Raw genomic sequence first — 14,059 nt, 5'->3', positions numbered from 1 at the left:
AAACGGAAGTGATCTGGAAAAGCCTGTTGAAAACCCAGCACCCAGAGAGGACGTCCATGTAAAGGTTTGCAGCAGGAATCAACTAGACTGGGCCAGGCCCCTTGGGCTGCAGGAAGGGAAGCTGTGTGCCCCAGGATTCTCACGGCCAGCTGGGGAGGTAAGCAGGAGGCAGGTCTTCCTGGCCCCATTTAGCTGATGATTAACCAGAGGCTCAGGAAGCTAAATGTCTTGCCCAAAGTCACACAGGTGGTGAGGAGTAGACTCATAACTTGGATTCAGGCCTTTTGACTCCAAGCCAAGTGCTCTTTGCAATGTAGCGAACTTCTTATTAAAAAGAACCAAAATGCCACCACGGCTCACAGTTTCGCAATGATTTATAACTTGCAAAACACACTGAACACACACAGCCCCGTGTGAGGTAGAGCTCCGGAGTCTTGAAGCTTAGCCCAGACCACCCCCTCTCCCCACCCAGAACACTGGTGGGCGGTCCCCCTTTTGGAGCTATGCAGGCCTGGGTGCAGCCACCAAATCTGTCTCTCATTGGCTTGGTGCTTGAGGCCAGGGCTGTAATATGGAGACAATAACGCCTACTTCGAGGGCCACAGGGAGGGGCGAGTAGGGCACAACCGAGGAGCCTGTGCACAGGACACACCATCTCCATACCACCCCCACCCAGCCCCACACGCCCACCTAAATGCTCAGCCCCTGTCCCCATCAGACGTCCTCCGGCACCCCTTCCGGGGAGGACCTGGAGTCCCGGTGTCCCCATTTCTCTTAAGATTGTTTTCCCCTGAGGGAAAAACAGATGAACCAAATCCTCTCTCTGAGGCATCCCATGGTGCTGCTCCTAGAACTTGCCAGAACTAAACTGCCCCGCTCCTCCTCCCCTCCCTAGATGTGTCTAGGTCTTGAAGTCTTCCAGAATTCTTGAGTCTTCTGCACCCCCTTGGGTTTTAAAGCTCGTTGCCAACCCGCCCCCACACACCCCATCTGAGAATCAGAGCCCCTACTGAGTGGAGGGGATTTGCACCTGCCACCTTGGCAAGGCCCAGAGAAAAGCCATTAAGTTTCATTACATTTTAACATAAGCGTTTTCACATCTAAATCCCCTCTCATTTCAATAACTCCAGACTGTGCTGTGATTACTCTCGATATGTATTTGGTTTGGGAGATTTTCTACAGGGAGAAGCCCTGATGTGGGGTCCTGGGATGATGGAGGGCCCCTTGCCCAGGATAGACAGCCAGCTAGGCCATCAACACTCACCACTTCCAGGGAGACAGCCCCTCAGCGCCCTGCCTTTGTTTTAGGATTTCTACTCTTTCTGATTCCCTTGGGACACCCTCCCCCCCAGCCTCTCATGCTAATGTGTCCTTGTGGGGGTGATGCTGTCCAGGGCTGAAGGCCCATTGACTCCAGAATCACCTCTGGCCACCTCCTAGGTGCCTTGCGAGTGTGAGCCAAATCTACTTCCTGCTTAGTCGGGGCAGGACCATGGGTGCCCTGAAGCTGAAGCAGCTCTGCCCCCATGGGGCTCGAAATGTGAATCCCAGCAAGGTGGTCACGACCTCGAGGACACTTGGGAAAAGCCACTTGTCTCTTGTGCCTCAGTCTTCTTACCTGTAAAGCAGTCTGCCTGTTTCCCAGGATTGTACCAAAGACATGAGAACACAGGTGAAAGCCCTTTGTAAAGCCCGAACTTCTATGTGATTATAAAGAATCACCATGGTGCAATGACCTTTCAGAATCATCTCCCACCAAGGAGCCTCCAAAGCCCTGCCTCAATACCTCCAAGGACAGGGACCTCACTTCCTTCCAGGGAAGCCCAAGCTTTCTGCCTGCAGTGCTGACCTTCAAGATATTTCTCAGGAGTCTGTGACTGGATGACAAATGGCATTAGGATAAGAAATAGGTTCTCCATGAACTCGGCCACTCCTATGTTTTTATATTGCCTGTTCTTATTTTCTTAGCCATGTTCCTTTTGAAAAATGCTCGGCTTGTCCCAGTGAAATAAAGTGGAAGAATGACTTGGCCCTATGGACAGTGATTGATGTGTGGCAAGAAGTTTAGGAGAGCAGGGCCACATACTGGGTGATGGGGGGGTTGCTTTGAGGACTGCCTCCACCCCTGTACGCCCCCCTCCCTGACCCCTGACACTGAGCCATAGCCTGTGGAGAGGGGCACCAAGGAGGGCAAGAGCCTATAAAAACTGGAGGCATAACCCCTCATAGGCCATCCTCAAACAATCCAGGGGAAGCCCTGGCCTTTTGCTAGGGTGGGTGAGGGTCTCCTTGGGCACCATGGAGACTAGGAGGGAGTGATGGCCCCCCCTAAGCAGGCAGCAGGGGGCTCAGAGGACAAGCTGTTTCTGAGACCTGGGGCAGCGTGCATGTTGCAGTGGGGGAGGGCTGGTGAAATCACTTACACCCCAGACCATGCCCTGTGGGGGGAGGCAGATAAATGGCTTCCCCAGGCCCCCAGCCCTACTTGGGGCTGGATACCCCTACCCCTCGCTCATCAGGCCCCTGCCTGGATCCCCATCAGGGATCCCCATCAGAGAGATAGTCCCTCCCCCTCCAGGAATGTGCGTGAAATCCTGTAACTCTCCCCAGCTGAGCCTGACCTTGGAGGGGGCTCTGAAACAAACCCAGTGGCAGGGGGAGAGCTTCTGGGAAAGTCAGCCTCTTCTATGATCCTTTTTTCTCCTAACAACTCAAAGTGTGAAGAGCCAATGGGAGGGGCTGGGAGGCCTGGAGACACCGGGGAGAGCATTCCAGATGGCCAGAACACCTTGTGCAAAATAGTGTCATAGCCTCTCACACTGCGTGCACGCACACACACACATGCTGGGAGACCCTGACCCCTTGTCCCAGAGCTCACGCAGGCCTAGACAAGTTGGGCTTTATGGATCACAACCAGCAAAGGACTAGGAAAAGCTGAAGGGAAGGCTGAGAGACCAACAGGAAGGATTAGGGCAGGGGCCCCAGCCCTGGCTGCCTGGGATTTGCCCAAGGAGCAGTCATGTCCCTGACCTGCTAGAAACTATGCTTACTAAGCACTGACTAAGCACAGGCACCATGCTAATACCCGAACACGCCTCACCTCATTTACACCTGACAACAACCCTGCTGTTAGTCCCATCTTACAGATGAGGACACTGAGGCTCAGAGGGTTTGAGTGAGTTGCTGGGGATTACACAGCTACCTAAGTGGTAAACTCAAGACTGAGCTGGCCTGTCCTCCTCTGCAGATGACCCTGGAACCAGAGGCAGCAGGGGACATGAAAACCCCCCAGGCAGGGCCCTCAAGGGGGCCGGTCAGAGCACTGCACTGAGGATCGGGATGGCTGAGTTCCTGTCTCCTTTCCATCACCAGTGAGCTGTGTGGCCCTGAGCATTTTACTAAGCTTCTCTGAGCCTCCACCTACCCATCTGACCAACAGGCAAAGGGGTGCAGGCATCAAGTGAGATAATTTAGGTAAAAGCACATGTATGATATAAGTGATATCATGACAACGTGGCCCCAGGTGGACCCTGGCCCACACTTCAGCGAGAGATGCCAAACTTTTGGGGACCAGCATCATCACCATTATTAGCAGCAGCATCACCACCATCGATTTACACTTAATGAATAGTAGTGACGAAAAGAGTGGCCATTTATTACACATGCTATGTGCCAGTCGCTGTGCTAGGCCCCTTCCGGAATCTACATCTGCCCAAGCCAAATGGAACAGAAGTCAGGGGCTAGGGAGACAGGAGGACCGGCTGCACACCTGGAGCCTTCAATCTCCATCCAGGAGGTCTGAACAGGTGACTGCAAAGGGACCCCTACTTGAGTCTGGAGCCTAAGCAAATTCTGTGGCCAAAGAGAAAAGGCTGTTGACACTAACGCTGATTTCTAAGAGAAGAGACGGGCTCGAAGCACAACCCAGTCCAGAGCTTTGACCCCCAGCACCCGCCCAGGGCCACCCCAGGCTGTGGACTAGAGACTCAGGCCCCCTAGCTCTCCAGCCCAAGGGAAGAAGAAGGCAGAGGCCTTGCTGGAGAAGAACTCCTTGCTGAGGAGCAGGTGTGACACACTCCATGCGAAGAATCTGGAAATGGGGAAGATAATGGACGAGTTTGAGGGGATCGAGTATCAGGGGATGGAGGAGGCTCAGAAACAGAAGGAACTAGCAAAAGCTGAGATCCAGAAGATTCTAAAGGAAAAAGACCAGTTGGCTACAGACCTGAGCTCCATGGAAAAGTCTTTCTCTGACCTCTTCAAGCGGTTTGAGAAACAGAAGGAAGTGATCGAGGGGTATCACACGAATGAAGAATCTCTGAAGAAGTGTGTCGAAGATTACATAGTGAGGATTGAGAAGGAGGGCCAGCGGTACCAGGCCCTGAAGGCCCACGCAGAAGAGATGCTCAAGCTGGCCAGCGAGGAGATCGCCCAGGTGCGTGGAAGGTCCAAGCAGAGGCCCTGGCCTTCCAGGCCAGCCTGAGGAAGGAGCAGGTGCGCATCCAGTCACTGGAGAAGACAGTAAAGCAGAAGACTAAGGAAAATGAAGAATTAACCCCAATCTGTGATAACCTCATTTCCAAGATGGAGAAGATCTGACCTGAAGCCCCACCCTGAGGCCGAGCCACCCTAGCCTGGTCGCTGCAGGGTGGCCGCATCAGTTCAGGCCTCTGGGTGGGTTCCCTCACCACCTTGGCTCAGGGGAAGGTGCCCCCCCACCCCCCGACGTAGGGAAGAGAGGGTTATGTCCACTCCTGGGCAAAGGGAGAGGAGATTTCTACAACCTCCAAGTGTGATCGTACAGCAGCCACCCAGCCTGGAGACCTGGGCAGACGGAACTGAGGAAAGAGAGACAGATGCAGGGGCTGCAGCGAGCTGGAATGCACAGTCAGGCACGCGTGGGAAGGGAGGTGGGGCCCCCGCAGGAGTTCCCGGGGGGCCTCGGACCTTAGTCTTGATGCTGAGGCCACAGGGCTACGGGGCCGCCACTGCTGGTTTCCAGAAGCCTTGCTGCCCTTCCCTGTCCCCAGCCACGGCCCCAGGGGTCCCCTGGCCTCTATGGTCAGAAGGTCCCTATCAGGGGTGCCTGAGTGGCTCAGCGGTTGAGTGTCTGCCTTCGGCTCAGGCTGTGATCCCGGGTCCTGGGATTGAGTCCCACATCGGGCTCCCTGCAGGGATCCTGCTTCTCCTCTGCCTGTGTCTCTGCCTCTCTCCGTGTGTCTCTCATGAATAAATAAATACAACCTTAAAAAAAAAAAAAAAAGAATGTCCCTATCACCTGCAGATCAGGACCTGCATTCTCACAGTTGAGCTTCTGTAAAATGACAAGATTAAAACAGGTCTTGGGAGCCCTGCCTCCATCTGGCACTTAGAGATGCGGGGTACCCACGAGACTGCTGGGCTGCCTTCAGACCCCCCAAGAGAGGCGAGCGGTCCAGAGGGCCCCCACTCAAGCTCTCGCCACCTGCCTCTGGCCAGCAGGAAGGAGCCACACTCCTGCACACCTGGGCTGGCCAAATGGCCAGGTGGACACTGGCCCACTGGGTGGGCCCCCTTGGCAATGTAATCAGCCTCTCCCCCACCCAGCCTCTTCTACCTCTGGGCATTGGGGCCACATTCAGACACCCCACCCCTCTGAGCTCCTCAGGTCCCCCAGAACCACCTGTTCCGTCTGCATCACTGTAGGCAAGCAGAGGGCAGACCAACCCAGGACAGCTTGGTGAGCAGAAGGGCCACGTGCTGCCCCAAGGGGCTCTGAAAGAGGCAGCTACAGGGGAGCTCTGGTCAGTCCAGCCCCTGAGAAACCAGTGTCTCTGTCCCCAGGCAGGGGTAGCAGGACAGAGGGTGTCACATTACCTACGGATAAAAGCTAAACCTCTGAGTGAGGTGGGCCTCCTCCCCTGCCCCAGACTCCTGCCCTGTCCGTCTCCCCTTGCATCACATTTCCTGGCCACATCCCAAACTTGCAATTTTTCTCATATAGCCCACATTTCACCTGTGGTCATTGCAACACTCCTCACCTCGCCTCCAATGTTCTCCTCTTCTTCTCCCGGTAAACTCCTATTAACCTTTCAAAACCCTGCTCCAAAGGCTCCTCCTGTGTGAAGCCATGAACTCCCAGAGCTACTCTCTTCTGCATACCTCTCCTGGATCTCTTACAGTCTTCTTTTGAAGAATCACAAAATAGGGGGCTTATTTCCCCCCACGAGCCAGGGCCAAGACCCCCAGCACCCATCACAGTGCCTGACACATATTTGGTGCTCAGGACATATTTATTGAACTAAAGGAGGGGTGATGGGTAGAGCAAGTGAGCATGACACGAAGCCACTGAGTGAGGGATGGGGGTTCAGGACCACTGGGGGCTGGTTGAGGGTCAGGGTGGTAGGGAGAAGCAGACTGAGATTATCAAACATTGGGTGAAACCCAAGCTCCTCACACTTCCCATCATGGGGCCTTACTGCAACAGGCAGATCTGTTTTGTTTTTAAGATTTTATTTACTTGAGAGAGAGCGAGCATGAGCTGGAGTGGGAGGGGCAGAGGGAGAGGGAGAAGAAGACTCCCAGCTGAGCAGGGAGTCCGATGCAGGACTTGATCCCAGGACCCCGAGATCATGACCTAAGCTGAAGGCAGATGCTTAACCGACTAAGCCACCAGGGGCCCTGGGCAGACCTGGTTTGAGGAAGAGCCAGGAAGCCCCTGACCGTCCCTGGCCTGCAGCCCCCCTAGACTACAACCTAGGTCTGTGTTTATCTCCCAACTGGGGATTTTGCATTCTCAGTCCAAGGGCAGGAAAACCAGGTGTGTTGTCACCATGTGACAGGTGAGAACACGGAGGCTTAGAGGTGTCACTGGCGTGGTCCCAGGAACAGGCAGGAGGCAGTTGGTCTCTGGGGCCTGAGCCAAGGCAGGTGCAAGCTCTGTCTGGAGGGTGGCTCCTGTGTCACAGAAAGACCGGGCCCTGCTCCTAGAAGGAAAAGAGGGACTGCAGAAGTCGACCTTGTCCAATTCCAGTGGCGGCGTTTCTGGCAGTGGGACTCGGGACCACCGACTTGGCCTCTCTGAGCTTTCTCAGTAGGATAAGCCCAACAGAACCAGCCTCAGCCCTGTGCCCGGGTAGGCTCACAGGAGATGCTCTCCAGAGGCCTGACCCCCTCCCTCACAGAGGGATCCCCGGCTCTCCCGGGCCCTCCACTCAAGCCCCAGCCAGGCCCGGCTGCCTGTAGGTGACCAGTCCTGCCCGAAAGCCCATGCAGCTGGGGCTGGGGTGGGGGTGCACATTTGTCCTGGTGTAATTAGAGAATGTCTGAGGGTTCAGTGCCAGGGCTCCAGCTGGGGCCAGCGCTGGGCCCCCCACCTCACAGCTGTCAAGGGGAGGCTCAGACACAAAGCAACCCAGGGCGAGGAGGTCGGCAGGGATGTGTCTGGGCAGGCGACGCAGCTTCCTGCCATATGAGGGGCCAGAATTACTTAGACCCGCAGCCTCATTGGAGAGTGTCACACGGACGCAGTCCCTGCAGCCCGCTCTGCACTGCCTGGCCGGGTGACCTTGGGCAAAGTACTTAACCTCTCTCTGGGCCTCCTTTTTCTCACTGGGAGTAACATCATCTAATTTTGCGGGCTTGACATGAGGATCAAACAAACCCCGGGTCAGCACAGGTGCCTGACACAGACGTCAATCAGGCCAATTGCTCTTCCTAGCCTTTCCCTGGCCCCATGTCTCATCGTCCCTCCGCTAGTGTTTCTCTCCACCAGGGTGGGGACCCTCCAGAGGAATCAGGCAGGGCCCCAGGACTCTTGGGACCTGGCACTCATATTTTGGCCCTTTGTCCTCATGCCCACACTGGTGCGTGCACAGGGTCACTTGCCGCATGTTGTCGTCTGCACCGTAAGCATGACATAAGGCCCCTTACAAGGGCATGCGTGTGTGTATCCTGGGGACTCTTGCAGCTTGCTCTCCTGCTCCAGTGGCCCCAGGGTCCCCAGGGGGAAGTCACCGAGAAGCAGGGAGTCGAGGCAGGGCTGCCCCAAACCGTCTCCCCTTCCTGCCCAGGTCCACCGCGGGGCTGCCCCCCAGCCCTGGGATCAGCTGGCTCCAGGAGGAGAGAAACCCGAACTCTGAGCCAGACGGGGTTTGTGGGCTTGTGCTACTTTTTTCACACTCCCATCGCGCACCCAGCCAGCCCTCTGGAAGACCAGCCTGCCTCAGCTGCACGGAGAGGAAACGGGCACCTAGGTTTGCCTGGTGGCCCCCCACGAACAAAATTCCCGAGTCCAGGGGAGGGGGTTGAGGCTTCTGCACCCACCGAGGGAAAGCAGAGGGTCTCTCAGAAGACTTTTAAGAAGGGCTGTGGCCTGATGAGGTTTTTAGAAAGATCACTGGGGCTCAAGCGTGGAGAAGAGCTAAGAGAGGACAAGACCGGAGGCAAGGAGGCTGGTGAGGCTGTCGCAGCCGCTCAGGGGACGCTGGTGGCTTGGACCAGGGTAGTGGCTCTGCAGCCGGGGAGGAGCGGCCATACGGAGAGCTGTCCAGGAGGCAGAAGGAAGAGGAATGGGACCCAGCAGAGTTGAGAGGCAGGGCCTGGGCCTTGTGCCTCCCTGTCACCCAGCACCAGACCAGCGCCTGGAACACAGCAGAGGAGCGATATTCACTTGCAAAACCAGGGGAGAAGCAGGGTAGGAAGACCGCAGGGGCCGAAAATAGGAAGCCTTGAGGATAAAGAAGAAAGTCCAGGAAGGGGGTTGTGGTGGCTGCTAAGATGCTACCATTTGCAGAAAAGCGGGCAAGGTTTGTGTAACTGGCTGCGGTTATCCCGGCCCTGGGAGTCTGCAACAGTTGAGAAGGGACAGTGCTGGTGGAGAGTCAAGGGACGGGGAGGGGTCTGGGGCTCCGGAGTCCCCAGGACACACACACACACACACACACACACACACACAGACACTGCCCTCCCAGCGGGGCCTCGGCCCACCAGCTGGGGATGGACAGATGCTGGGGATGGACAGGCACCCGGCCAGGGAGGGGCTGCAGCCTCGCTGGGAGCCACGGCTGGTACTGAGGCCTCCCCCAGACACAGCCTGCGTCAGGGCACTGGGATGGAGCAGAGAGAGAGGCAGGTGCTTGTCAATCCCGCTTCGGGAAAATTGGCTCCATGATGTTTATGGCAAACTGCAATTTAGCGCCTCCATTCAGGTGCTCTTGTGTTTAATTATACATAATACGGTGTGGGGAGGAGAGAGGGGAGGAAGTATATAGGATTTTCTCACCAGTCCCTTCCTCCTCGCGCATTGGAAGGGTCAGAGGTGAGACATGGAGCCTAGCAGAGGGATGGAAAGGAGAGGCCCGGTGTGGCCGTGGTCTCCTCGACCTGGGACAGCGGGGCCGCCCAGAAAGCAATATGTACCCCCCAGTTCCCTGCCTCAGGCTCCTTTCCAGCAGCCTCATGGCATCCTTCTCTTCAGGGACAGCCAGTGGCTCAGGCTCGGGCTGAGAAATTGGTCAATGAACTGTCACAAGCCCCCAGGACCCTTTCTGGAGCCCAGAGAGAGTCAGTGATTTGCCCCCCGACCCCCACCCCAGAGCAAGCTGCCTGTACCCCAGCACCACTTCTCCCTCCAGGGGCTAATGCTCCTAGGGAGCAACGGCCACGGGCCTCCAGACAGAGGGGGTGCTTAGACGGCGGCCCTCCAGGCCTTTCAGCTTCCACACTGGACAGACTTGGTTTGCCACACACCCAGGGTCCCCGTGCAATCTGTGTCTCCACCTTCCCTCCCATCCTACCTCCCTCCCTCTCCAGAGCTGGGAGGGCAAAGCACCAATTAGTTCATTTGCTTGTTTAATTGGGTAGGGAGGGGAAGAAAATTAAACTCCTCAACAGGAATCCTCCCTGCAGGGCCAGAGATAGAATGAGGGGGTGGGGACCCCCATCTCTGAGCACCCCTCCGCCTGCCCTGGTTCCCCCACCCCCACCCCCACCTCCATGCCCCAGATCCCCAGATCAGAGCAGAGTCTGGGATTGAGGGCCCCGGGGAGGCGGAGTAGGAGGTCTACCCCAGCCTAACTGGGACATCCCCTCACCCACCCCCCCAGAACCAGCATGATGGGGGAGGGGAGCCGGTACAGGGGCTGCCTCAGGGTCTGATTCTCCTGCTTCAGGCCCACCTCTCTGACTCCAAGAGTCCTCTCTCTCTTCCTCCCTCTCATCTTCTCTCTCTCTCTCTCTCCCTTCATCTCTGGGCTCCAGAAAAGCCCCTCCACCAGGGGGGCCCAGGAGAAGTGGCCAGGTTCCTAGCGGGCACCGCGGCCCTGGTCCTCATCCTTGGTGTGGCTCTTGCTGTCCTCTTCCTGCATCGCCGGCAGCAGGAGCGCCAGCTGGAGGTGGAGGGTGGCGGGTGAGTGCCAGCAAGCCCGCTCCTCTGCCCACCCAGACGCCCCCCCCTCCCAGCCCCGGGGCCCCCCTCCCCCCAGAAGCAGATGTACCATGAAACCATGCGCACAGGTCCAAGGTCACCCCCGCGGCTGACAAAGGGTGAGGCCCGAAGTCCTTGAGGAATGAAATAGCCACATTTTAGGCAAAGACAGGCTCAGTAATAGTGCCATGCAGGCTAGTTTGGAGACTGACACCAAAGGAAAACTCAGTAATACTAATCTGACCTTTTTTTTTTAAACATCTTGATATTTTGTGCATCCTGGGTTGTTGCATTAATTTTGGTTTTAAATATATTGTATTAAAATATTATTTATTGTGATGACTGAGATTTCTGATGTCCCCCTAAGCTGTGCCCTTGTGGGCCTCGGTCCCCTCACCCTGGTCCTAGCCATGTGCATCCTCCGGATTTCCCAGGGTCCTCTGAGCCAGGACACCTGAGCCACAAGGGGTTCCCGTCCCCAGGCTGGAGGGAGGGACAGACTCGGCAGGGCGCAGAGACACCCAGCAGGACAGGAGGGGCACTCTCGGCCTCCACCCACCTGTGCTGAGTGACCAAACCCCAAGCTCTGACCCCTCAGGAGGCTACCCAGAGCACGAGAGGCCAACCATGTTAGTGGGACTCAGTCGGGGGCCAGCAGCTGGCAGGTGGCCCGACTGGAGCAGAACCCCCCGTGTGAGCCTCATTCTGTTCTCACAGGACTGCCTTGCCCACCTCCCAGGAGCCGGAGCCTCCTCCCGACAGGCAGAGCCACCGTGCGCCTGAGGACATCCAGGTGGGCCTGAGTCCCTGGAATGAGGGGGTGGGCAGGAAAGACGGGTGATGGCCCCAGGGAGGAGCCCGTCCCGAAGGCAGAGTCCCCCCACGTACACGGGCCCCTGAACAGTTCCCAAAAGGCCAGGCCTGGGCTGGAGCCCGTGGCCCAGGCTTCCCCTGCCCCCACGCTGAGAAATGACAAACTAGGACACCCCCCCCGCCCCCCACGTATCCAGGGCCCACACGGGAAGCTCTTCCTCCACCTCTCAGCCTCTCCATGCATCCATTCATTAAAAGAAAATCATCAAATGCCCCACAGATACCTGACCCTGTCCTGGTCACTTGCACCTCCCAGCCAGCCTCCAGCGTGGCGAATGCTAGGATGGGAACCAGACTGGGGATCCAGGAGGGCTTCCTGGAGGAGGCCCTGGGGAGTAGTCCGTGTAGCTGCTCGTCTCCTCTTTCAGGTTCTCCACCTGGAGCCAGGGAAGCAGCTGCTGCAGCAGGAGCAGGAAGTGGAGCAGCTGCCCCTGCAGCCCCCCTACTACGATCTGGGCACTTCCCCCTCCTACCGCCCCTCGGTAAGGACTGCTCAACCCCAACCCCCAGACAAGGCGCCCCCAACCCAGCTCCACCCAGCCTGGCCACGAGCCCAGCTGCCCGGATGGAAGGAGGACACGGGAAGCCCAGGAGACAGGGCAGGCAGGGCACAGATTGGGGCCCACCAGGGAGGGGAGGGGTGGCCCTTCACGGTCGCACCACAGCAGGTCCCCTGGGCAAAGCAGGGCTTGGACGCTGTCCGACCAGGGAGAGGGTGTGGTCCCGATGCCCTGCTCTCTCCCCACCAAGCCTGCATTTCAGCTCTGGGTCCTGCCAACGACCACCCCAAAGCCGGCAGCAGCCCCTCCTCCTGGCCCCAGTCCCAGGTGCTCGGAGGGCCAGCGTCCCCTTGAACAGCTGCCACCTCTGTCCACAGCTTCTGCCTTTTAGCAGACATGGGGGCTGGGGGGCGCTGCATGGTGCCAGCACAGAGACCCGGGCCAGACCACCTGGGCCCCAAGATAACACATTCTCTCCTGGCACTGGTGGGAGAGCCAGGCCTTTGTCTTCACAGAACACAGCCATCCTCCCTCTCAGCTGGACGTGCCAAAGTGAGCCGATCTTGAGATGCCAAATCCTGCACCTGGGGGTGGGGGAGCATTACCAGGGAGCCAAGTCCAGGGGACCAACCTAGCCCCCACCTTCCAATTCTGTGCAGGATAAGAAGACCACCGACCCTTTATTGTTCCTCCACCCACCTAGAGACTTGGATGTGAGCTAGAACTCACTGTGGACACAAAGTCCTTTCCTTAGACGGCAGCCGACAGCCCTTCCCATGTGGGGGTGCACACCCACCCCTGTGTCCCAGGCCGCCCTGTGCGGCCCTGCCAGTTCCACCAGAAGAGACCATAATGGCAGTGTGAGCATTTGGGGCATGCCAGGCATTTTGTGGCGAGGCTTCAAACACTATTTTGTTCAACCCTCACAACCACCTGTGTTGTAGGTCCTGTTATCGCTCCCTATTCTCTAGAGGAGGAAACTGAGGCTCAGTGGAATTGAGAGGTTTGTCCAAGATCATGCAGCGAGTACTAGGAGAAGTGTTATTCCAACCGCTGGTCCTCTGGCTCCCAAGACCAGGCCCTCACCACACAGCAGCCACGGCAGTGAGCACATCTGGTGGGGGGGCCGGGGGGCGGGTACCTAAAGACAGACAAGCCCGAGGAGGCTTGCAGAGCCTCAGGGTGGGCACTAGCTGAGGCTTCAGGCTTCCTGTCCGCAGCAGAATGGCCTGCTTCCACTGCCTGGCTGTCGCTCGGCTCCATGGGGCCCAGAAGGCACACAAGACAGCCCCAAGCTTGGGTTTGGTGTCCTAAGTTGGGTCTTAGGTGTCACTTTGGGCCACACAACAAGCTCAGAGGTTCAGCTCACCCACCCCTTCCTGAGGACAGTGAGAAAGAACATTATTCCCAGGCCTGAGCGTGGTTGAGGTAGGAGGGAGAGCAGAGGCTCAGAGTTCCAAAGAGGAGAAAGCCATGCCCCGTTCAGGGTCCTCCAGATCAGCCTCGTTCCTCAGCTCAGCCTCGAGCCAAGAGTGCATAAGCTTGCCAGAGCCCTGGGTGGATAGAGAAGGGGGGAGGGAGGGTAATAAGCAGACATGGTGGGGCAGGGGGGATGCTGGGGCACAGAGGGAGAGGTAAGTAATGGAAGTTAGTGATTTAGAAAGTCATGGAAGACTCCGGCGGGATCCCCTGAAGAGGGGGCCCAGGCTGGGCATAAAAATCGCTGTGATATAAGGGGACAGCTGCAGCCCAATCCCCACTAACGACTTCCCGGTCCCGCTGCCCTCTCAGCCTGGCATGCACAACCCTCCCTGGGGGCCTGGGAGGGGCCGGGCTCAGGGACAGCCCGCCACCTTGGTCCCCCACAATGCACATGCTCGCGCACACGCGCACATACACACGTCCTCTCTCATACAAGCCCCTGACCCCAGGACGGCCTACCTCGGCCCCTCACTCCCAATACACACTCCCTTCCGCAAACTTCTCTCTCATACAAGCCTCAGACCTCAGCACGTGGCTCTGACTCTGTCGCCTCCCTAACAGCCCTCCCTCCCTGGCCTCTGCTCATAGTGGATTGAGAGAAACTCTGAGGAGCTGATGCATTCAAGAAACACAAGAAGACCACTTGGGACAAAGAACAGAGTGAGCCAACGGCTACCCACAGCCATGGGCAGGCAGGGCCGGAGGATGGCGACACCCTGTGTCCTGAACCCAGAGGCCACATGATTAGGGTGTTGAGGGGGATGGGGGCACATGAGAACGGCCTGTAGGGTGGTGTAAG

General features: G+C 57.6%; 2 protein-coding genes across 2 annotated transcripts; both read left to right on the top strand.

Annotated features, from left to right (window-relative positions):
* The first annotated feature begins 1,492 nt into the window (after positions 1 to 1,492).
* On the top strand, positions 1,493 to 4,621 carry LOC140626002 (transforming acidic coiled-coil-containing protein 3-like). Its single transcript, XM_072813646.1, is given in 3 exon segments — positions 1,493 to 1,555; positions 3,983 to 4,439; positions 4,442 to 4,621. Coding segments are annotated over 3 exon segments (678 nt in total). The 3' UTR covers positions 4,600 to 4,621.
* A 3,735-nt stretch (positions 4,622 to 8,356) lies between these two features.
* Positions 8,357 to 12,206, top strand: LOC140625998 (uncharacterized). Its single transcript, XM_072813637.1, has 4 exons — positions 8,357 to 8,435; positions 10,240 to 10,387; positions 11,123 to 11,198; positions 11,647 to 12,206. Exons 1-4 carry the CDS (start codon positions 8,357 to 8,359, stop codon positions 12,130 to 12,132), a joined length of 789 nt encoding a protein of 262 aa, XP_072669738.1. The 3' UTR covers positions 12,133 to 12,206.
* Positions 12,207 to 14,059: the final 1,853 nt, after the last annotated feature.

The sequence above is a fragment of the Canis lupus genome, chromosome 3 (genome assembly GCF_048164855.1).
Source record: "Canis lupus baileyi chromosome 3, mCanLup2.hap1, whole genome shotgun sequence".
In the NCBI taxonomy this organism is placed as follows: domain Eukaryota; kingdom Metazoa; phylum Chordata; class Mammalia; order Carnivora; family Canidae; genus Canis; species Canis lupus.
Note: the sequence above shows the minus strand (reverse complement) of the source record. Positions and strands in the feature narration are given on the sequence as shown.

What these genes read in the sequence shown, in the direction of transcription:
- LOC140625998 (XM_072813637.1), top strand. Translation starts at nt 8,357, where the DNA reads ATGAGGTTTTTAGAAAGATCACTGGGGCTCAAGCGTGGAGAAGAGCTA. An exon ending in GACCGGAGGCAAGGAGGCTG is followed by an intron (nt 8,436 to 10,239) that starts GTGAGGCTGTCG and finishes TCTGGGCTCCAG; the next exon opens with AAAAGCCCCTCCACCAGGGG. An exon ending in GTGCGCCTGAGGACATCCAG is followed by an intron (nt 11,199 to 11,646) that starts GTGGGCCTGAGT and finishes CTCCTCTTTCAG; the next exon opens with GTTCTCCACCTGGAGCCAGG.